At 34.5% G+C, this 23,445-nt stretch overlaps 5 protein-coding genes and 1 long non-coding RNA gene across 7 annotated transcripts; 1 reads left to right on the top strand and 5 right to left on the bottom strand.

The window, feature by feature from the left end:
• Positions 1-2,232: 2,232 nt before the first annotated feature.
• LOC135120528 (uncharacterized) lies at positions 2,233-3,743 on the bottom strand. 2 transcript variants are annotated; one of them, XM_064044850.1, is made up of 8 exons: positions 3,652-3,743; positions 3,295-3,593; positions 3,089-3,169; positions 2,939-3,031; positions 2,709-2,881; positions 2,520-2,577; positions 2,383-2,465; positions 2,233-2,290 (listed from the first exon to the last, which is right to left on the bottom strand). In XM_064044850.1, exons 2-7 carry the CDS (start codon positions 3,530-3,532, stop codon positions 2,419-2,421), a joined length of 690 nt encoding a protein of 229 aa, XP_063900920.1. In that variant the 5' UTR covers positions 3,533-3,593; positions 3,652-3,743; the 3' UTR covers positions 2,233-2,290; positions 2,383-2,418. The 2 variants fall into 2 exon arrangements, 1 of the variants encoding a protein (XP_063900920.1); XR_010278645.1 differs by lacking the exon at positions 3,652-3,743 and having other exon boundaries at positions 2,709-2,856; positions 3,089-3,618.
• A 971-nt stretch (positions 3,744-4,714) lies between these two features.
• Positions 4,715-5,584, bottom strand: LOC135120530 (uncharacterized). The gene is made up of 5 exons (XM_064044852.1): positions 5,476-5,584; positions 5,214-5,338; positions 5,104-5,154; positions 4,949-5,038; positions 4,715-4,880 (listed from the first exon to the last, which is right to left on the bottom strand). The coding sequence occupies exons 1-5, from the start codon at positions 5,518-5,520 to the stop codon at positions 4,778-4,780; spliced, it is 414 nt and encodes a 137-aa protein (XP_063900922.1). The 5' UTR covers positions 5,521-5,584; the 3' UTR covers positions 4,715-4,777.
• Positions 5,585-5,680: 96 nt separating this feature from the next.
• On the bottom strand, positions 5,681-6,526 carry LOC135120513 (uncharacterized). The gene is made up of 3 exons (XR_010278641.1): positions 6,455-6,526; positions 5,904-6,023; positions 5,681-5,718 (listed from the first exon to the last, which is right to left on the bottom strand). It is a non-coding gene; the product is annotated as an uncharacterized LOC135120513 (long non-coding RNA).
• A 5,045-nt stretch (positions 6,527-11,571) lies between these two features.
• On the bottom strand, positions 11,572-13,041 carry LOC135120526 (small nuclear ribonucleoprotein-associated proteins B and B'-like). The gene is made up of 8 exons (XM_064044848.1): positions 12,977-13,041; positions 12,708-12,872; positions 12,508-12,652; positions 12,311-12,454; positions 12,145-12,237; positions 11,970-12,083; positions 11,817-11,903; positions 11,572-11,761 (listed from the first exon to the last, which is right to left on the bottom strand). The coding sequence occupies exons 2-8, from the start codon at positions 12,855-12,857 to the stop codon at positions 11,679-11,681; spliced, it is 816 nt and encodes a 271-aa protein (XP_063900918.1). The 5' UTR covers positions 12,858-12,872; positions 12,977-13,041; the 3' UTR covers positions 11,572-11,678.
• Positions 13,042-15,921: 2,880 nt separating this feature from the next.
• LOC135120501 (tRNA N(3)-methylcytidine methyltransferase METTL6-like) lies at positions 15,922-17,432 on the top strand. Its single transcript, XM_064044807.1, has 5 exons — positions 15,922-16,000; positions 16,052-16,228; positions 16,395-16,470; positions 16,996-17,061; positions 17,114-17,432. The coding sequence occupies exons 2-5, from the start codon at positions 16,163-16,165 to the stop codon at positions 17,254-17,256; spliced, it is 351 nt and encodes a 116-aa protein (XP_063900877.1). The 5' UTR covers positions 15,922-16,000; positions 16,052-16,162; the 3' UTR covers positions 17,257-17,432.
• LOC135120500 (uncharacterized) lies at positions 17,260-19,441 on the bottom strand. The gene is made up of 10 exons (XM_064044806.1): positions 19,244-19,441; positions 19,111-19,190; positions 18,929-19,013; positions 18,730-18,875; positions 18,581-18,683; positions 18,331-18,513; positions 18,096-18,272; positions 17,902-18,042; positions 17,423-17,844; positions 17,260-17,372 (listed from the first exon to the last, which is right to left on the bottom strand). The coding sequence occupies exons 1-10, from the start codon at positions 19,389-19,391 to the stop codon at positions 17,274-17,276; spliced, it is 1,584 nt and encodes a 527-aa protein (XP_063900876.1). The 5' UTR covers positions 19,392-19,441; the 3' UTR covers positions 17,260-17,273.
• Positions 19,442-23,445: the final 4,004 nt, after the last annotated feature.

Below are 23,445 nucleotides of genomic sequence, written 5' to 3'. Positions count from 1 at the left end.
ATTTATTGCTATTGTTTGTTTCCTCCTTATACTTTAAAAAACTTTTAATAAAAATCAATTTTTTCATAATTATAATATATTTAGACCAAATTTAATGATTTTTGGTTTTAATATATATCCAAATTTATATTTTATACACAAAATAATATTATTTACTTATAGAAGTACAGCTGAGTTTTAATTCTTATTATTATTAAGTTTTATTCAACTATGTTTATAAATTAATAAGAAGTTTTAATAAATGTAAATATTTCTTGAATATACAAACTCTGAGTTTGTTTTTGCTTGTGTCGTACGTTTTGTAAAATATAGGTTTTTGGATCTCGAAATGGACTAAAGAAAATCCGCCAGAAGCAAGAAGAGAAATGCTTCGCGAAATTGCAGGTAATAATGATAACAACAGAAATAATGCGCTTAAACAATTATGTACACGTGGCGTGCTTGTTCCCTATAAAATATTTCCCAAGTATAATTATTATTTATATTTGTAATTTGATACACTATTGATACTTGTCTTTGATTTTTATAATATAGTAATTGTTAATATAGTAATCTTTGTTTTGTATAGAAATGTATAAAAAGAAAATCCTTAAGTTTGATTACACCTTTTGGGATTATAAAAATTTCAAAGACGCCATTTCTGCCAGCCTGCAAGGAAACAAACTAAAAAAAAATATTTTAACTTTCAAGAAAGCTTCTAATAAGTGTCTGTAAATTAGGTAGAAAAGAAATTTAATAAAGCGAGTAACGTCAGTAAACTTTACTCTTGTTCTGTTTACTTCAGTAAAAGTAAAAGTGCAGTGAATGCTGAAAACACTTTTAAAAGTTATTAAAAAAATTTGAGCAGTTCCACGGTGGTCGCTTTGTCCTTGCACTGGTTAATAGTTTTAAGAAAAAACTTATTGCGTATGCGGTTCCTCTCGCGACCCAATCCTATAAATACACGTTTAACGCGCCTTAACTTTGTTTCAGTGTAATTCTGTAGTATTGCGGAATAAAGTAAATATTTATGAAGTTAATTTTAACATATCCAAAAGTGTAGGGATGCTATACATTATATCTTTAATAGCAACGTGTTATATCTATTAAAGATCTTTATAGTTCACATAATCGCCATTAACCTTATGTAGCGGAATTTCAACAGTACGAAGAGCTGGATTATGAAGTAGGACTTACAAAGAATACAACAAAGTTACGGACTTATTATTATCCCTTACAGATACTCAAGTAACTTTGACGATTCACAACTTAAAGAAGTTATAATTCTGCTGTGGACTTCCTACAGCCGACAAGCGCTTCCAGCTTTAGTATAGCCAATCCAGCAAGCGTAGAAAAAAAGTAGGCACAACTTTTGGGTAACCCCCCCCCCCCCCCCCCCCCGATAGTAAACCCCTTAATAATTGCAGCAATGCACTAATAGCGATACGCGGAAGTCTAAAAAGAAGTCGTCATGTTCATTTAATAATTCTCTCTGGGCATAGGTTAGACACGTAAAGTCGTCAATTAATACTGAACCATTTACACCGCCCTTTTAAAAGAGTGAACAGACTCTTATCACTGCAGTGGAATTAATTAATAATGTGGCCGACTTATTCTCTTTAAGCATGGCAATTAACCTTGATAAGCTTGACATGGAACAAGAAAGAATATTCTTTTTGAGTATTAAAACTCCCTTTACCATATCGCCCGCATCTGAGAAAGAAATATCGGAAATCATTGCGCCGCTTAAATGTAAAAAAGGATATCCTAAAAACTCTTCAATGGCGTGTGTACGATAGATACTGCTCTATGCATCAATCTTATCACAAAAAATCCTTAAAACTCACAATTGGTTCGGAAGGTGGCTTTCGTGTAATAGTCAGCTCCAAAGAGACTGTGAACTGGAGCTTATAGATTTTCCCTATCAAAAAAGTCAACGTATGCTCATCGCTATTGCATACAGCAATCACACCCATCAATTTACTGGTAGAAGTGCTACAGTACCACCCCAGCCTTGCAAACGGCCGAATTTTGCACTACCATCAGCATTTGATATATTAGATAGACCAGGCAGTGTAGTCCAGACGGGCCGGACAAGCACACAGTCCCGCAGTTTTGCAGATGCCCACGCGGCTTTTCTTTTCATTTTTCCATTCTTTAACACGAAGGAAAGATAGTTGAAGCTGGTTAAGGGTTTTGTGACACCTCAAGTTTAGTAACTAAATTAAATATAATTTTTCTTTCTTTTAGGAGCCCAGGTGGCAAAAAGCTAAAGTGTAGGTTTTCCGTTTTTTTTAGTTTAAAGGATTATCTATATTATAATAGATTATAATCACTTTATTGAATATAACATACAAGTTCTCGAGAACTTTAGCTAGTAAAAGTAACATTAAAAAACTTAACCTAAAACAATGCTTATTATGTTCGCCCGCAAATTTTTTACAACAAAATTTCTCTGCCTAACGATAAATCCGTTATCTTCTGAACTATTAAGAAAAAAATTATATGGATTTATAAACTGTAAGCTAAGAAGTAACAACAGAAATCGCTAGTTCCACCGTTTGATTCCTTATAAATTTTTTCAAGTTTAATAAATTCCTATTTAAGTAGAAGTGTGAATAATTTTAAAGTGAACTGAGTATCCTATTACTAAATTAAAAAGATGTAGTTACATAGATGTTATAATAACAGATTGTAAGTTATTAATATGTGCGTAAACGCTGGGTTACTTCATTCCTTGTGATGCAGGTCAAAGTATTTCGAGTAAAATCCTGTAAAGATCTGCTTTTACTTGTATATTCGGCTTGAAAAGTTTGGTAGGCCCTCTCTAAAAGTTCTACTTGGCACACAAGGCTAATGGAAGTAGCAGTCCCTTCACTTAAACACAATAAACCCATTTTCTCTTAATTAAAAAAAAAAAACAAATGTATTTTTTCAATTTCTAAAAAAAATTATATACCTTCTTTACTCCTATATATGCGTAGTGCCTTATCAAAAATTTGTTTCATATCGTTCATATAGGAGAGCAAGAGTTGCAAATCCAATCTCAATCCTTATAAAGGGTAGTTATTTTAGAAAGAATCTTATAAAAACTATTGGAATTGAGAACCTCGTAAAAAAATTTCCACATCAAAAAAAAGCATTGCCTCAAGAGACACATTTAACAAGTAAAAGCTGTCGGATATACAGTCTAAAAGTAAAAATAATGGCTCTGTATATTTATTATAATAATCTTTGTTACTGTTTCTCTGTTATCTTGATTTTTAAGTATTATATTACAAAGATTTAAATATTAATTTATTATATAAACTAAACTCAAACCCATAAGCTCTAAATTATTTCCAAGTGTAAAGTTTTCAACATACGAAGCAACGACTTCAGATGGTTCGTTATAATCTTTATTAAGTTGCAGCCCCGTATTTCTATCTAATACTTGGTTCCAAGCATTCAAAAGAGACAAAGAATGCTTGTGACATTTAGACCAGCAAACATATAATTCTCTGGCCTTAGTAAAACTTTCTTCTAAGAAGAAATTTCCTGGTTTACCTTTCATTTCATAACTTATATTTACCAACTAAGCGAAGGCGCACATATTGAGTATTAAAGCAAAGCCTCTAGTCATAAGCAGGAAAATAGGAGGAGTTGTATACAAAGTTTTCAGTGGCCAAAGACCTGCGATAATATCTGCGTGTGAATTAACAAAGCTATTATTGGGCTAAAAATAGGCTTCGGGGATCAGTCTGCACTTTGGTCATACACTAGGTAGATCCCATTTAACCTATCATACAAAAGAAAACCTCTTTATTTGAAAGTAAAAATAGGAATTTATATTAAAAAAATGTATGGTAAACCTATTTTCATTCAAGAATGTACCGGAACGGGCTAAAGAATTAAAAAAAACGGAAAACAGAGTGACCAGACCCACGACTTTATATGCGCCTGAATCCTATTAAACACCGAGCTCCAACCACAGCTCACAATTGTTTAATATGATAGAATGGAAGTGTACCAGGCCAGCCGTCGTGCGTTGTATTGCCTCATTTAGATCTTAAAAACTTTTCTAAATATATGTGAACAGCTTTTGCTCCCTTAGTAGCAGGTGCACCTTGTAACAATTAATCATACTTGATGTACAACTTTATCGTTCACAGAGCACACAAGCATGTTACTTATTAAAACTTACTAAAGGGGTCGTAAAGAACTCAAAACTTATTGTAAAGTAATATAGATACAAGAGTTATACTCTTTTATGTTTATGGGAAGCGCGTTAAGTTTATTGAATTTTTTAATTCAAGTTAATCTAAAGGTTTCTTAATCTTTTGTTTTTAAAAGCCTTATAAAATTAACGGTTACTACTATTATATTCACAGTAGAGCCTAAAAAACGGTTTTACCTACTTATAAAAAGTGAATTTAGAGGTGTACCATATAAAAAAGAGGTAAAACTAGGCGTTTCTACTAAGATAGATATGCGTTATAGCAATGCAATAGAAAAAAAGTTTCACTTTATAAAATAATTTTATTTTTTATAACAGACCAAAAGTCAAAAGTCCTATAAACTATTGAAAAAATTTAAAAACAAAACTATGCCCTGAAAAATAATATTTCACCACGATGATTTTTAAAAAGTGATAAAATTAGAAAAGCAAAAAATATTTTGGAATTTATTTGGACTACTTTATTTAATATAAAGCCTCTAAAAGATCCCAAACATTTTTAATTCCTGTAAAGGACACTTGCTAATAAATGCGTACTGAGTAAACATCCTTGAAACTAGAATATTTTTTCTTAAAAAGTATTTAGGAGAAAAAAAGGCATTTCGGTAGAGCGGAGGGTTTCCTAACTTCTGACCTCGGATATTTCTCTTTCGGATTCTCCATAGTGATTGCAAACACTGAAGGTCTGGAAAAAGATTAGTCAGTAAAAGTTAAGCGTTGAAATATAAAAATGGAGGAGTTATAAAAGATTACAAAAGACAAGAAGTCCTGCTCTTTCCCGCTACGTGGCTCCCGTAACGGCCTCTTACAAGGTAGTTTGCTTTACTAAACACTTCGCCAGTCCTTTAAAAAAAAAACAATCCAACTTGTAAACCAAACTACGAAGTTATTAAAATAAGTCAAACTACTTGTAGTGTGTTATTGGATTATTGTAAATCTTTTCGGTAGCTGGTTGATACCTAAAAGCAATCGAAAATCTAAAACAGAAAAACCTTAAGAAAAAATTTAATCCGAAGACCTCAGTATAATAACTCTTCTAGGAGTGTCAGTGCGGTTGGGAAAACTGCAGTGAGGAAGCAAGGGATGGTGGATCTCTAAAGAGCCGGAAGGAAGAGTGTAACTGCTAGCGGTGGAAAAAAAGTCCTGTTATATTAGGAGTATAAAATCATAAGTTTAACGCAAAATGATAAATATATTTGTTGCAGTTGTAGTTTTGTACTAACAGAAAGAAAAAATAAATATAAGGATCTACAAACAGTATTTTAGTCGAAAAGCAAAACCTCCCCGTCCATGCCCAGCTCGCTTCTAAAAACGCTGTATTGCATATTGAAGAGGCTTTCTTCGTACTCAATCTGGTTTTGCACAAGCCGGTAAGGGAGTCTCCCCTTTGAATGCCAGCCGGGCTGCACCACCAACCCTCCTGGAAATTGACAGAATCCCGCTCAGAGAAAAATGGGATTTAACGCAGCTGTATATGAAGACTTGCCATTTTCTAAATTAACATCATCAAGAGGAATCCATACCTAAAGAAAGTATTAGAAAGTTATCGAGTTGTGTAATATAAAGTTTCTACTGGTTCTCCTAATTTAATTTTCTAAGGAGTGTATATTTAACTTAATTTTTATACATAATTTTATGTTGAGCGCTAAAAAAATAATATTTTGCTTAGTAAACGATAATAGAATGAATTTTAAATTTTATTGCTTACAGTCCTGCAGTGTTCGCCGTCTTGATGCCACGGAACAACTCGGCCCCCGTGAGGAGGTTTATAGGATAGCTGTGTAGAGTAAAGTACCAAATCTCCGCCAAGATGAAGGCGGAGAACTTCCTGTATAACAAAAAGAGTTAAAATTGTACAATTATATAAGCCGAGTAACAAATAAAAATATATGAACTAAAAACTAAAAAAGTTTAGATTGATGATATTGAAAGGTAGTAACTTATAACTCTGCCACCCTTATATATTTAAATCGCATAGAAAATTTATTTAAACGGCTTAAACTTATATAGACTTGACCCCCAAAAAAAGTACTCCTAGTTTAAAATTTAAAACGTTAATTTTTCCCTATAATAACTGAGTGCTATAATAATACATATATATCATAATATTTAAAGTATAACAATTATACATAAAATTACGCTTTGCTTTCAAAATATCCTATTTAAAAAAATATATATTTTTTAAAAATTAATAAAATAAAATTTCCGAGATATAAAACACGTAAGGCCTATCAAAACTGATAAAAAATAAGGCAATACAAGGAGCTTTGGCTCAGTTGCTAAATTCCAGAGCCAATTATCTTCTTCAAGAAATTGATGAAGAGATAAAATCCATTCATTGTGAACTTTATTCACTTTACTTTCTACAACAGAATCAAAATTCTCCCTAAAACACCAAAAATTAAAACAAAAAAAGGAAATTATATAACTACATCTACAAAAACCTTAAGTAAACTACAGCATTTTTAGTTAAAAAGTTGTCAAAGGTAACGTAACCATTTTTATTAAAAAAAGCGTGGTCCTCTGAAGAATAGGAAAAATCGTTAACTATAAAAGATTCGCTCTTCATTCAACCATTAACTTACTTGTTCCTTCTTTAGTATGAATGCGTGTAAAGTAAAAAATCCTGCTTTGGGGGGGTAGTGCATGGCATTTTAATAATTATAATATTCATTTCTACGAAAAAGTGGTGACAGTGAATTACACATTGTCAATCTTTGTGTTAAAAGTAATATATCCTCTATTCTCTACTAAGGATGGATATAAATCCTTGCGTATCGAAAGTTTTTATTTAAATAGGAAACTATTTCCTTGCTTGCTTCTTTATTTTAGAGGTGAAAGTGGATTTTATACTAAAAATTTTCGCCCGAGGTCCACTAGATTTGTATACTATATTATTAGGTTCTGATTTTTACTATTTTTTTAGAAAAAATCTTTATTAAGTAAAGTCCGCAAGAATTACTTAATTATAGTTTTATTAAATTTTTTTAATATTTATTATACAAAATTTTAAGTAATTACTTTATATTGTACGAATAAATCACTTAAAACATTTTTAAAATTGGCTAGTGTGAAATAGATTTGGACACGCTGCAATATTTCTTTGTAAGGGCATTATTTTTACGTTCTAAAAAAATTTAATCGCAACTTTACAATCTAATTGAATAAATATAGGGCTACTACACTAGGGCTTGTTAGCAAGAACGAATAAAGTCTTCGGATTGCTGTACACGCTAATCGCCTTCTAGCGGTGAACGCGCTTATAAGTTTTGGTAGGACGCATTCTAAGCATGACAGTTAAAAGCTAGCTTAGCTTTTAAAATTGAAAGTGAAGGAGACATAATAATATTATTATTTGTGTGAGAGCTCATGCATCCGAAAATGTTAACTCGATCGAACACTAGGGAAGCCAATTAAAAAAAAAAAATAAAGCGAATACTAACTTTTAATAATAATTCTCTTTCTTTCTTTCCTTGTGTTTTTTTCATTGTATATGTTCTGTTGTGTAGGAGTATATATATACATACCCTTATTAATTATTTTCTAATTACTATATATTATAAAAGTTAGATTTCCCACGCCGAAAAGAGAACGCCGCCGTAAGGGGCTGTAGGGAAGGGAAGGGGGAAGAGAAACAAAAAGTAATTTTTTAAGGTAACGAGCCCTAGGAGAAATCAAGCAAAAATAGATCGCTGTTGCTTGCTATATACCTCGCTTGTTATTAGCCGTGTTCTACGGCGAAGCTTCAATTTTTAAAGTTGAGCTGGTCTGTATCGTTATATTTCTTGTCGTTACAGACCACCATGCTCTAAATTATTAAATAATGAATTATATATATGTTTATGAACTCGCAGTGATAAAGATATATAGTTGTCAAATAAAGATTTTTCGTTGTTACATAACTTGTGGGCGGGTAAAAGAGAATACGTTAAAAGTTTTATAATGTGTTAAGTACAGTCACCATTAGCCACATGAAGTCAAGGTATCTATATGGAAAAAGAATGTATAATAGCCTCTTCGACGAACGAGTAAATATTACGGGAAAAAAAATTAGTAACAAAAGGTCCTGCGCTTGCCACAGTTGCCATTCTAGGTGATACTGTAAGTTGATACGATATACCTAATATATATATATTACAAACAAAATCGCGTATAATAAACCACCCCCGAACTACTACTATTAAGGGTTAAGCGTCGCCGTGGAGAGCATAAAATAAAGACGAAGTTAGTGCCATGTGGCATGTTTTATGTAAATATAGCAGTATTGCTCTTGGCTTGTTACACCCATATTATTATATTTCGACTATAAGGAAATTATCGAATGGTTTTTGTTTGAGTAAAGAGTAGTTTTGTAAATATATTTGCAAAGTAGAAATTTGAAGATACGCTTTTCGTTTGAAATACCCACTTGACGCAATGGTAACCTAGGCCGCTATGTCTAATCTCTTATTTAATGCATTCCCTTTTGCTATATCTTTTATAGCTTTATTGTCATTGTAAAATTTTACTTTAATTATATAGTTTGGAATGATACTGAATATATTTTTTAATGCAATTGTGTTAGATACGAACTTGCTCAACGCAAAGAGTCACAGTAGCATTCAATTAGGATTATATTTGTCTTATATAAATGAGATTTCTTTGTGATAAAGGTAGTTCAACGTTCTCAGTGCAAAAAGCAGGTCTAGTGCTACCAGCAACGTTACGTAGTGAACCGTACAAACTGTAGTACTGTTCGTAAGCGCTTCCTTCTGTCGGTGGTTCAAGTTTGGATTTGAATGGTGTTTTAAATTTATTTAATTATAGGGCTATTTCTGCATAAGTTGACCAGTGTTAGAGGTTTTTATCATTAGAATTAAGTTATTATTGTCTTTTATTCTTCTTTTCAAGGTTATAAAATATTTTTTTTATAGTTTCTATAGATGTAACGTGTCTATATAATATCACAGTTATTCGAGTAAAAATACACTCCTCAGTTATTATTAATGGAACATATTTTTTTAGCCTAGTTAGAGAGTAACAAACCAAAAACAAAGGCGCTTCTCCAAAATTTTTACATTAAAAATAAATTCGAATTTTTTAACATTTGAAAGTTAAGTAAAAAATTGATAAGAAAAAACTATAAATTTGTAACCTAGACCCAAAAAAAAAAGGTCTTCCACGCTTCTTTTCGTGATCAGCACCTAGCCTTTACCTTTGCTTTACTCTACATATCTATTAATTTGTACTACTCCCCGCCGGATCGCTCTCTCCTTTTCTACCTCTTCTTCGACCTTCTCAAGAAATTTTTAATAACCTAGCATCAATTTTAATTACTCAAGACAACTCACCACAATTAAATTAAACTATGTGATCTACGTAAAAACCGGACACAACTTCAGACTTAGACAAAAAACTTTAAAGAGGTCCCATTACAACCAATTAACAAGCCTAACAAACAGCTTTAAATTAAAAAAAAATCTGCTAACTTTGTAATAGCAGAGCTTCCGCATCAAAATCCTTCGACTTTTCCCATAATAAAATGACTCTACCATTGATATGCCTGTTCACGATAAAACTTGTCCTGCACTAGACTTGCGAAGAAAAAAAACATTAAAAAATAAGAAATTTAAAAAGTAATAACTCAAGCTAAGAAAAAAAAAGCATTCAACGTTAACAGCGCGAAATTTCTTAACCTACAACTGGAATAACCAATAATTTATTATTCTTTTGAAATAATTGGTGTTAATACATTTACCCTACAAAAAGTTATGAACAACCCCATGAAGGCTATATCTAAAACTAACAACCAATAAGAAGCAAGATACAGAGAAGAGAATTTCAACAAAAAAGCTAACCGTTCATCAAGAAATTTTCTCTCCTGTTCACTCAATATTTTTTTCCGGTTACCTTTCGCTATATTAAAAATTTTAACCATTCCCGCCCACATTACTGATATAAAAACAGCCTTCTTACTAAAAAAACTACAAAACCGGTTTATGTTTACATAACATAACTATGGACATAATATATTTCTCACCAAGAAAACTTTTAATAGGGGTCGCCCTAACAAAAACAGAAAGTTTTAAAAAATAATGTGGCCACCGCAAGACTCTTCTATAAGGGCTCTCATTAGACAGTGGACAAAGAAGCGAGGGAAAGATATTTATTTTCTGGGTTTTAGTCTTTGGTTATTTCGAATAAACTTTATTATCAACTTTTTAGGGTTTGGTTTTTTACTTAAGTATTTTCTTAGATTATCTTAGGTAAATAAGCGATATACTGCGAGTTAGAGTGTGTATTAGACCTTATTACCCTGAGCTTTAGTCAAAAAATTTTTAATTAAAATATATTTTTTAATGAGTAAATAAAGATTTTAGATATGATATAATACTTTATAGCAGGTTTAGGATTTGGCGCATCGATTGTCCATTTTATAGGTAAAAGTAAAACACTACCTTGAGTAAAGATCTGTTTATCGTGGGCAAAGCTTCCTTTATAACTTGTAGACGAGGGTCTTCCATATTGGGCTGTACTTCATTTTACATTTTACAGTTGATTAGTTATTTGATATTATATAGCTTGCTATTATTAACATTAAGTGATTTTACTAAATTAATAATCCACCTTTATGCAAATAATAAAATTTGGCGACGACATTGAACTTAAAAACTAAATTGCTTTTGAGCTGCCTGCCATTAATTTGTAATCCTTATTGAAATTTAAATGGTTTTTTTCAGTTAGCTTTGTTTGTTTCGGCTTAACTTCATCACCTTTACGTTGTTAGGCTTTAACCATATCTTTTTAACATAAGCTAGTAACTATTGCCTTCCCGGTTTTATAAAGTAAAATAAAAATTCTTTTAAAATTAGTGCAATTTACGTCCACACTGTTTTTTTTGCTCTACCTTGTACAATAGAAAGACTTATTAAAAAACATGCTATTTACCGGTTATAATAAACATTGTTTATCAAGATGTGAAAGAATTCTGTTAAGGCAATATCTTAATTACCTAATAATCCTCCAAATCGCATCATAAAGAAGTATTTGTAATCTATAGCAAGTATTCAATAAAGAATTAAAGGTAATAATACTCGAGAGTCAAGCGAGAATGATATAAATTATAAAAATTAGTGCCCAGCAACCAAAGATAAATTTTCAGCTCCTTAAGTACAAAGACCACCCCCAGAAAATTTCACCATGTAACTTAATAGACAACTTGTGGTACCACCGGAAAATGATGGTCTTTTACGCAGATATGGCTTTTGGGGTTCTAAATAATTTACTAGCTTTATTATATATGTGAGAACTGAAGTAAAGGTAGAGCCCTGGGGCAACGTACAACCTCATTGCTAATTATCGACAGCGAAGTCAAGTGCGAATTAAGTATTTTTATTACTACAACAAAGTGCTTGTCCAGTCCATGCTCGCTCATTCGCCCTAGTTTCTTATTTATTTGAACCTAATATAATTATGTTTCCATGTAAAGCGGAGAATCAAGCCGTCACTGCTGTCCTGGCATCGGGCCACGGGGGGGTATACCCATAACAGGCGGTGCACGAGGAGGCATGCCTGGCGGAAACATACCTAAACAGCGCGATGACACAAGCAGAAAGCAGAAGTAATATGAGCGGCAACGAACCTGGAGGCGGCGGGCCCCGCAGACCCATGGGAGGCATGCCGACAGGAGGTCTTAACCCAGGTGGAAATTGAGGAGGGAGGCCCCGCCCTAAATATCATTATAAAATTTCAAGTGTTAGTATCTCAAGGAGCATATATCCAACAGGGGATCTACCGACAGGCGAGAATGACGGCGGAGCGCCGGGAAACCCAGGAGGGGGCCCTTGGGGAGGCATTCCTGGGGGAGCTTGTTGCGGGGGGTGAGACTGAGAAGTTCCGGGTGGTGCTCCTTTGAAAGCAGGTGAGAATATGTTAATACGAGCATTGTCTGAGCTCAACAAGGGACATGCCTGTGAAGCCGGGAGGAGGACCTTGAAAAGGAGGGTAAGACTGGTTAACAGATCCGGCTTGCGTAGGCTGAGGGTAGCCTTGGGGCATTAAAGCTATAGTTTAGCAGGTTTTGCACAGTAAATTATTTTCTTTCCGCCAAATTCAACTACACAAAAGATTTCATACAAGGAACGGGTTGCATCACACTAGGCCCAGCGCCACCAATGCCACGAACTGGTCCAGCTAAACCGGCCGGCGCCTGAGCGACCGGTACGGTGGGGAGACCCCGCCCAGCAGCGCGACCCATCCCCGGTCCCGGAGGAGCATTAGCTTGCAGTATAATACAAAACTATTCAGCAATATAAAAAGTTTTATCGCAATACCGGCTGCTGCTGCCGCTTTTGAACGGCTATCATTTTGTACTGGAGGGCCTTCTATGTTCATCTGAATAACATTTTCTCCGCGAAGTAAAACAAGGCCTAACACTCGACGCTCAACTTTCTCAGACTTTGCCTTTTTGGATTTAACCTTTCAAAAATAAAGTATTATATATTCATACCAATAGAATTAGAGTGTTATTTACCTTTCTTATTTCTTCACAGTCACCAAGCACGATGTTCATGTGCTTATCAAAAGCCATGAAGGTACCAATAAGTGTTCGATTATCGGTAACTGTTACCTTCATCCTATAATTGACGAAGTTCATCATCTTAGCGCTCTTATTAATGCTCATTTTTCCAGTTTATTACTAAAGTAAAAATATATTGTCGGACTACCAAATGTAGATAGCAAACTTTTTAAAAGAAACAAAAATACTAGATATTAAAAAGGAAGATCTTATCAAAAAGCAACCTTAGGCTGAACAATAGTTTTAAACTTTATTTTCCATATAGCGTAAGTTATTACTAATGTAGGGCGTTAATAAGCAAAGTAACGATCAAAAACGATAACCACGTCGGAGAATTAGTACTTCAACTTCAAAATTAAAAATTAACACCCACGTGGATACCAAATGTTGTTATTTGTTTTATTAATACAGTTCCTGGTGCTCGATCGAGTTAAAAACCGAATTCTCGAGCTCTCAAATAGGAGTGATCGCAGATCTATTACAAATAGCATTCAGGGTGCCTCTTTTTATAAATTTAACAAAAAAAAACATGCTTAAGCTCGTCACCTGGGTGGCGATAACGCGCCCCTTCCCGCGTCTCGTTAATAAGTTCGCTTACCAGCAAGCCATTAGTGTGCCTGGTGGGTCTGTAGTAAAAGACCACAGCATGGCGTTGGAAAACAATGTTTAAAGAGTCCAGCTGCAGGTCCTGGGTGAACAGTATCATTTCGCACAAACCTCGGCACCTTTGTCAGAAACGCAGCATATGTTCTGTCGCACGTGAAGTGCCGACGCTATCGCTGTGGAGTCGTAGGTCCAAGCAGCAGACGCGTACGTCATTATAGACTGGATGTAAGACAAATACAATGCCGTTTGTTTAGCAGAGAACGCTTACTTTTACCGCAAAGTAAGGGATGAAGCACCTTAGTTGATGCCTTGACCCTCGCCACTACGTAGCCCACGTGGGGCGCTAGGAAAATTTGTTGTCGATGAATAATTCTTAGGTATTTCACTTGAAAACACCCTGGAAACTTCACGCCATTAAAGGTTAAGGGCATCAACAACGGGACGCGTTTCTTTGAAATTAATATAGCTTTGGCTCTTCATTGCATTTATAGTAACCTTCCCAGACCTTCATGCCAAATTTGGTCAAATGCCTTTTCAACGTCAAGAAAGAGAGCGCCTATTGCCTTCTCATGGTTAAAAGCGCGAATCCATTCAGTTAAGCGGAGGAACTGCTGGGTCGTTGAGCGCCCTTGCCGAAACCCAAACTGAAATTCCGGAAAAGCTTTCCGAGCGTCAACGACCTCTCTAAGACGGCGCAGTAACACGATCTCATCCACTTTGCCGGCCGCTGGCAGTAGGCTGATGGGTCGGTACTTGCAAGATGCTGATTCCGGGTTTAAGTGTTTTTGGTAGCATCACAACGATCGCCGTTTTCCATGGATCGGGAAGGTGCCAAGGAGTATCGAAGATTTTATAAAGAGGTAAAGATAGCGCATCCCTATTAAAGGCATTTTCTTCAGCATCTCATTAGTGATGCTATCGGGACTCCTCACTTTTCGTTTAGTAGCTCTTCAAAAATTGCTTTCACCTCGTCAACATTAACTAGACTAAGTTGATTCGTAGTTAACGGAGAGGGGTAAGCTCAGCTGGAGGGGACGCATCACCCATTACCAGTATAGTGAGCAGCTGGCACGTTCTGGATAGCAAGAACATTGGCGACAAGCGTAACTTTTTCTCTATCACTCTCGATCACTATATTTCCTTCACTAAGAGGCGGTAGTGGTCCAAGCCCCCGATATTTGATCCTTTTAACAAATTGCCAAAAAGAGGAGAGGTTGCTGCTGCCTGATTCTGATATATGAGACAGTTTGCACTTCCATTTATGGTTAAAATGGGCCATTAGTCTTTTTCTAATGCACCTGTGAAGTTGATTAAGCGCAAGTTTGTCTTCGACGCTCTGCGACAACATGGCTCCTCGAATAAAAGGTAGACCTTGCCAGTTAAGTGTCTTTTGTACGTCAGGCGGGAGTGGACGGCGGTGACGGACATGCAGGCAGGTGATTTCTAATACATCAGCATATTTGTCGTAGCCGGTAAACATACGTGTAATGGCTTTTGGTGTGTCCTCATCCCCTAAATCGAGAATAACTGGAAAGAGATCGGAGGACAGCTCGTGGAGCGCTTCGATTGCCGTAGAGGGACGTATAGCTTTAAGTATGGTATTATCCTGTACGATCATTGTGCCTGTAGTCGCTAAGTGTGTTGGTTGCTGGGGACCTAGTTGTTATTTAGTTCCCAACATAAATTTAAAAAAAAATTCGTGAAAAATTTTTTTTTTTAGGTTTTACAATATTGTAATGTATTCCACGTAAATGTAAATTATAGCGTATTTACTATTTGCAGGGGTGAATTAAGACTTGCCATTCCTTCATGTAGAGATTTTACTACTTACAAGGCTTAATTATTAAAATACTATTCATCTTATAATGAGTTGGCGTCATTGAAGACCAGTTATTTGTTTATTAAAAACAATTGTTACAATTGCTTCCCCGACACTTATATATAGTGGATACATGTGCGGACTTGCAACGAAACTAGTTCAAATAAGGGGTTATTAAACATTGTGCTGTTATTACAGCCGAAGTTATCCTTCTTGGGTGTCTCCTTTAACTTTTTGTTTTTAACAAGAGATGAACCTAATTGATAGCAATGATTCACTTATCGAAAGGGTTAATATTTGCTTGCCTGCTTTGCAAAAAAAAACCATTTTTTCTTTAAGTCCTCGTGAATTAACTTTGAGAGAAGTAGAAATTTTGAAAACTGACAACAAGTTGATTCCTAATTTTTGGAAAAATAAGTTTGAAAAAGTAAAGTTAAGGCTATTATGAAGTTTAAAGATCTTATTCAGTGAGGATTAGTCAGTCTTTTAATATAAATAATTTGCATTCTTAGGATTGTGCTAAGAACTGGAACATTTTTTATAAGCGTAATCGCTCCAACTTTTTTAAAGACCGCCACTGGATAACTAAAGAGTTTTCGGATTTATTTGATAAAAGTGATGAAGTACACTACATACTTGACCACTTTTCTTAAAATACTATATTAATATTTTATTGTTTGCTTGCTAAAAAATTTCCTAGAAAAAAGTCATATTTGAAGTTGGTTGCGGCGTCGGAAATACTATTTTCCCTCTTCTAGAATACAATTTAAATCTTTCTGTTCACTGCTGTGATTTTTCTCCTCGAGCTGTTGAGATTTTGAAAGTATTTAAAATTTATTAAAAAAAAGTATTATTTTTTTTATTTTTTAATAAGGAGAATGCTCTTTATGACGAACAAAAAGTGAATGCTTTTGTTTTGGATTTAACCACCTCTCCTTCTCGCCTTACTAATTTTATTGCCGAAAGCTCGGTTGACGTAGTAACTATGTTCTTTGTTTTGTCTGCAATCCCCCCACTAGAAATGAGAAAAGCTCTCCAACCAATTTACCAAGTATTCAAGTTAGATTTTGCTGTTAATTTTATATTCAAAATCTTTTGATAGTATAGTTATCGCTTTGAAAATTTTTTGGCCTCTTGTTTTATTTACATTTTAATAAAGTAGATTTTCGTAAGAGTTAGTTAATAACAGTTTAAATTAGTTCTTTTTGTTTATTTAGGTATTAAAACCTGGTGGGACTGTAGTTTTTCGAGATTATGGAATTTACGATCATGCCATGCTAAGATTTAAGCAGGGTATGCTTGTAGTATTGTACATATATATATTATTTATATTATAAGTACGTATTAATAGCTTGGAACAATTTTTTTAGCGTTGTTTATGTTTGAAATAATTTATAACCAGAGTTTGTAGGAATCTTAATATTTTCTTTTAATTATATTTTGATGAACCTTATGTACGTTAATTATTTCGTTAAACAACTATTAATCAAGAAAACTTAAATAAATTTATATTATAAAAGAAATTTTTAACTTAAGTAATCATATTGTGAATTTATTGTTTACTTTATATAATTTTTATTTTCTACTAATAATATAACTTAGGCAAATCTCTTAACTTTCAGCAGTGTAGTAATTAACTATTAGATAATAAAATAAAAGTTATACAGCACGTTACAAAGTTTGCAATAAAGTTTATGCAAGTTACAGGTTTGAAAATAATTATTTTCCATATTTTGTAAGTAAAGCTTAAAAACCAATTTTATGTAATATAAAATTTACGTCTTATTCCTTCTTTTATGTATTCCACATGTTATGCAGGGCATAAGTTGTCTGATAATTTATATGTGCGTCAGGACGGCACACTCGCCTACTACTTTTCTTTGGGTTGCTTTTGTCGAATCAACTTTTTAACACATTTAGTTTTTAACTGCTGCAGAATTTCTTCAGGAACTGTTTAGCTCGCAAGGTTTCCAGGTGGTGAGCAATGAATACCTTTTCACTGAAACCATCAACAGAAAGGAAAAAATCAACGTTGAGCGGGTTTTTGTCCAAAGCCGCTTTCTTAAGAAAAAGGAGTAAAGGTATAAAGGCAAGGTTTATTTAAGATCTGTGCCGTCCGCGCAGAGAATCCGCAAAGAGTTTGTGTTGCCGATACCGCCGCGCCAGCCTTGAATGCAAATTACTTGGTCCCCTTCCTGCGCCAACTTGAGAGTATGGACCAAAGCATGATCGAAAAATAAAATACTTTTAAGTGACCAGCCTCCTTTCCCTTCTCGATTGCCCACTTTAGTCGCCAGTCGACGTCGTCCTGAAACGATTCCAGTTCCTCCCCGGTAAAGTGCAATGCATACACGCCCCGGTACAGGTGGGCCTGGCGGGCGGCCTGGGCCACGCGGGTTACCATGAAGATGGGACACTTCGGCCTGTACTTTGAAACTAGTCGCGCGGTCGTACCGCTTGTGGACAGCACTATAATTGCAGCAAAGTTTAGTTCAAAAGAAGCCTGCACGGCAGCCACGGCGATGGTCTCGGCGATCGAAGTGACGGCCCCCTCGATCGGCCCTCTTGTCATGCGCAGATCGTCGAAGTAAAGGCGAGAGTGGAAAGCCGACTCCGCCTCCCGGCACGTTTTTGCCATCATTTGGATGGCCTCCACGGGGTACTTCCCTGTGAGACGGACAGTTAGCAAGCAGCTGGCTCCTGGTGCAGGGCAGGCGTATGAACCCTTGGCAGTTTCTCCGGACAGCATGACACAATCGGCCCCGTCCAGTATAGCGTTCGCGACGTCAGAAACCTCTGCACGCGTCGGCCGGGGGTTGTAGGTCATACTTTCCAACATTTGGGTGGCACATATGACTGGCTTCCCTGCGTGGACCCCAATTAACGGGGCATTTTAGAAATAAAGCAGAGAACAACACCAGCTAGATTGCACTTTGAAATCATCATCTTCTGGGCCAAGAAGACCTTTTCAGGAGGAACTTCGATGCCTAAATCTCCCCTAGCGACCATAATGCCGTCCGACGCAGCTAGTATGGCATCAAAATTGCGAACTCCTTGATGGTTTTCGATCTTTGCGATGATCTTAATGTTTTTTCCTGCGTAATCCCGAAGTAGTATTACTTATTCTTTTGAATAAGGCACAAAGGTATATACCTGCTTCACCCAGTGTTTTGCGAACCTCCTTGACGTCGGATGCTCGACGTATAAAAGAGGCAAATATCATATCCACTCCTCTTTGAACGCCGAATTCTAAATCCTTTTTGTCCTTTTCAGACAACGCTGGTAAGTCGACGTCGATGTTCGGTAAGTTGCAGCCCTTTCGAGAGCCCAGGATCCCTAGCCAGGTGTAGAGAGAGACCTATAAATGTTTTCTGTTAAGCTACTAATAAACAAGGTGTCTCACCATTGTTCTGAATTTCACAGTCAACAGAGTTATTATTGACTTTTATCACTTTCAAGGACAAAAGCCCGTCGTCTACGTAAATAATGGAGTTTTTGCTAATAACCTATAGAGATAGTTAGGAATTTTCTACAGTTGTAAACGTCATAAACCTTGGGAAGATTTTTATAGTCGCAGTATATACAATCTTTCTGTCCTTTTTCATAATAACTTTCATCGGTAGTGAGCCGAATATGCTGCCCCTTTTCAAGCTGAATATCCTCGTTGTTTAAATTTATACCAGTGCGTATTTCAGGGCCTACGGAGCAGTATTTACTTAAGTTTAAGGTAAGGTTTGTTTAGGGAGACTACCTTTGGTATCTAGAGCGATGGCAACCTCATACACTGGGCTAGCACTGTAAGTTTCTCTTAAGTTATCTATTAATTTTCCATGGAACTGAAATAAATAATTTCGTTGAATATATTTAGTATGAAGGATTTGGAAAAGTAGCTAAACGTTTGCAGGTGAGAGGAGAGAGAAAAGCCAATATCACCTCGTGAGAACCATGAGAAAAATTAAGGCGCATAATGTTCATCCCGGCCTCGCGAAGCTTTAGAAGCATTTCCTTTGTACCTTTATTCGGTAGTAAATCTAAAATATGAAACAAAAAATAAAAATATGTAGACCTGTTCCCGGCCCTATTGTACAAATAATAGAAGATTTTCTAGGGAAATCGGGCGAACTATATATGTCCAAAAAGGTCATTTGGCTAAGTCTTGTTTTTTGCTCATTTGCTACTGTTTGGCCCGCTAGCGCAAGTGGTTCAGTCGACATTATCTCAAAACTTCAAGTTGCGAAACCCACAGCTCTCGATAAGGCCTCTCTATTTCTATAAGTGCGTCCACCGGCTAATTTAAACTCTGAAAATTTTTCTCATATTTAGTAAGTTGTGGTTTGAAAGGGGTAAGGGGTCAAATTCTACAGGTTTTTTTAAAACTTTCTTTAATTATTGCCATGAAAAAACTTTCTGCTAACAGGTAAATTACTATCAAAAAGGAGCGAACTCGCCGTTTCATAGCAAAATTTAGTTTAAACGTTAATAACTATTAATTAAAAAAACATATTATTTAAATCAAATAATTTTGGCAAAAGTGTTATTATAACTTATCGAATTTAGTGCACAAATTTTAAGTTTTATATTCATTTTTTTTTAAACTTGCTTTATCAGTAAAGTCAGGAACCGAACAATAAAACTCTTTTTTACCCAAATCCAATGACGCCACAATGAATTGAAGCAGGTGCTATGAAGATAAATATTGTTTTTTAAGTGTAACCTTGGTAATGATGCCTCCGGTGCTTTTTTTTTAACCCTACACTCAGCACCTCGTCCTCTTACACCACTTAATGATGTGGGTTAAAAAGATGTACACCCTTTAAAACCATTTTAAGGTAATTTACGAACTTTAACGACCGTGTTCTACCGTGTAAGATATCCAGCAGTAACCATCCCTAACAATTAAAAGCACAATGCATTTTACAGCGCATTATCTCTTTTTTTTAATCATCCCAAGATTAACATCCTGTTTATATTAGAACTTTTATTTTCCTTGAAATTTCAACAGCGTATTGTAAACATTTTACAAAACTTTCCTTTCAGCAACTTTCTCCAGAAAGATATTGTTTAGATTATTTATTATTAAAGCTCTGAAGAATTTTAAAAACCTTTTTTTAAATTTTTAAATAAAAAGTGAGTTTATTTAAAGTTCTTTATTCCGTTTAAAATTAAATTTTCAATTTGTTAACTTAGGTTTTGTACTGTTACTTTTCTATTACTTACATCTATAAAAATAGGAGCACAGTAACTCTTAACGAAGTGGCAATGGTCAATAAGAAATATTGTGAAATGTCTTTTATAAACCATTCTAGATGGCTTGCAGAATGCACGTATTACAACGAGGTAAATGTGTAATCTTTCCCTTTGGAAGGACTGGAACACCCCCCCTCCCTATTTTTTTTTATAAAACGAACTATTTGGAGGCAAAAATACATCACGTGCGGTGATAACTTTAGAAATTTACCATAAGTAGTTTACACTTATCCACTAAGTTTAAAGTCGGTTAACTTTACTGCTAATGTAGAAGCTTCTTACCCTTTAATGTACAGAAAAATATAATACCAGATGTATAAAAGTTGCCGTAAATGCTAGTCTTATTTGGCCTAGACTAGCAAGTACATTAATTTTGATCTTAGAGAATTACTTAAAGTATTGTAAACTGCTCTAACAAACTATTTATTGCGGTCAAAGGCTGTAACCATAATTTTAGTATTACTTCGCCTCACTAAGGTTCATACATCTTGTACATAAGTCAGAATGCGTTATTAATTATAACCTTCACTTTATTCATAAAGTTTACAAACCAAGTTGTTTCCTTAGCAAAAAAAGTCCTAAAGAAAATTTTTGTGACCCTCAAACTTTGTAATATTTACATTCGTCAATATTTAAACCATATAAATATATTATAACAACTTCCATATTAAGTGAACGCCTACTTTATAATTTTGGCAAAACATTTCAAGTTGAAATTTTCACAGATTGCCCCAAATGTTTTTTAATAATACAGCGTATTTGTTTCGGTGTTTTTTGGTTAGCATTAAGTTTTTTATCCCGAGCCATAGCAACATAATCATCGCCATGCTTTTGAATCATTGCTTGACAAAAATATAACTGTCCTTTAGTAAGTGCACTTCTTTTCTTTCTTTTAAATTTGGCCATTTCTTCTAATTTAGAAACGACGGAAAAGGTGCCTCCTTGTTCGCTTGCAGTAGAGAACTGATCACTGTTTAATTTATCATGGCTTTTCTTTGGGTCGACTGATATATTAACGTCAACAGCTAGCCCTATTCTCTGGTAATTTTCCTTTAAAGTCTAATAAAAAAAATTATGAACAAAGAGGAAGTAGGTAAAGTAACTCAAATTACTTTATTGCGGTCCCAAGTCTTTCTTATAATATATTCGTCAACTTTCACTTGTAAATTTTTCTCGCTTAAACGTTTTTTAGTCTTAATACTTCTTTTAACTTTACCCACTTTAGCTTTCACTCCCTTCATCATCAAGCTCACAAAAAAAGAGTAAACAGTACACCAGGTGGTTCATGAATTCTTGTCATGTGCTCACGTCGCATGTAGTTATACGAAATGACTAGTGTAAGGGTCAAAAGGGAATAACTTCTAGACTTTAGTTGAATTGTCAGATCTTAGATGAGCTATGGTTTTTTTTTTCCTTGAAAACGTTTTAAGTCAGCCGTTTAGATTTACTACGTTTATGGCGTTGACATGTATATCATTACGTGGTTTTGAGTAGTGGCGTACGTTGACAAGGCGTATATGAGGAGAATACACATGTAACTATCTGGGTTTTTATACAAAATGACTCAAACCATTTGTTATGATATAAACTTTTTAGAGAGAAAAGTGTATAAAATTTAACTTTAAGTCCACTTATGCTAAGTAATTTGTTAATTTTTTTTTCTTACCTCCATCCCCTTTGCAAAATCGGTTTAAGCTAATAGAGATTGAGTAGTGTAAAACATAGGCAGAACTCAAAACTTAAGGAATTCTGTTGTAACGGTGTATATATTCGTTACCTTAATTTTTTTAATTTAAAGCTTTTACACCGTTTAGAAGCTTTCCGATTATTTCATTGGCACCTTGTAATTTTTAGTCTACTAAAAATCTTTTATAAGGGGGACTTGTAAAATTTTTCGCCTACTTCATTGCAAGTTTTAATAGTGTTTCTAAATGTGTACTAGTATCTATAATGGTAGAATGCAGTTATTACTGACCAATTTTTTATAAACCTCTTTGAGTTTATCCTATCTATATGAGTGTCTTCTCTCTTTAATAATTTTTTTTACGTATGTTTACGCTTCTGCTTCCCTCAGCTGCGCAATTATTGTATTCTTTGCGACATTGTCTATATTTTTTTTATTAACTAGCAGTTATACGAAGAGCTCTCTTTAAACTTAAATTAACTGAGTTCCGTTAATTACTTTTAATGGGTTACTCAGAGGTTTGAGTTAGTTACTACAAGGTCAAGTCCCAGCTTAAAGTTTTAGCATGTATAGACGCAACCAAATATTTGAATTCATTTTTTATTTTAGCACAACTAGTTTTTAAGAGAAAGAAGAACTATTAATTACATTTGGTGGAGAGAAAGTCGCGCACAATTCTTGCAAGAGCATTTCGACAACGTATGTTTTAATAAACATAATGGTCCGAATAAATGGAGTCGCTTAAAATGCCGTCCGCTTGCGATTAAGAGTTACGAAGTTTTCTTAATTTTTTAACTACAGCTCTATTGCCCTGGTGAATTTCCTTCCCCCCCCTTGCAGCTTCAAAGATTTAATGTTTTAGTTACGTGAACAGTAACCATGATCACCGTGCTCTTTATATTCTGAATAGAAGTTGTTTGGTGTAAAGAGGTGACTTATTAATTGAGCATATTTTATATTGATTTATAATACCTTTGTACATAATTTCCTGCCAAGATAAATATTAAACTCTCTACAGCCAACAAATGTGATAATACACTATAGGGACAGCATATTGTTAGTCAATTCTTTTTATTTAATGAGTTAAAATTAGTGAAAAATATAGGGATGGTACTTACTGAAATGGTCACAGGAGTGCTTTATTCTTTTGCATATGAAATGTTTAAGTTTAAATATTTAATTTAGGGGTTGAGTCCAGTTTTCTACAGCATTTATAACACGTAACACTTAAACATAATATAACATGCAATAGGAAAATTTTTAAAGTTTATGTAAATAGTAAATTTTTATAAAAAACATTATACTATAAATAAAATACACAGAAGAGAATCATATAT

This window comes from Zophobas morio, unplaced genomic scaffold (genome assembly GCF_036711695.1).
Source record: "Zophobas morio isolate AGI-343-1 ecotype UQ-CSIRO unplaced genomic scaffold, CSIRO_AGI_Zmor_V1 ptg000386l, whole genome shotgun sequence".
In the NCBI taxonomy this organism is placed as follows: domain Eukaryota; kingdom Metazoa; phylum Arthropoda; class Insecta; order Coleoptera; family Tenebrionidae; genus Zophobas; species Zophobas morio.
This window is presented reverse-complemented; position numbering and strand designations above follow the sequence as displayed.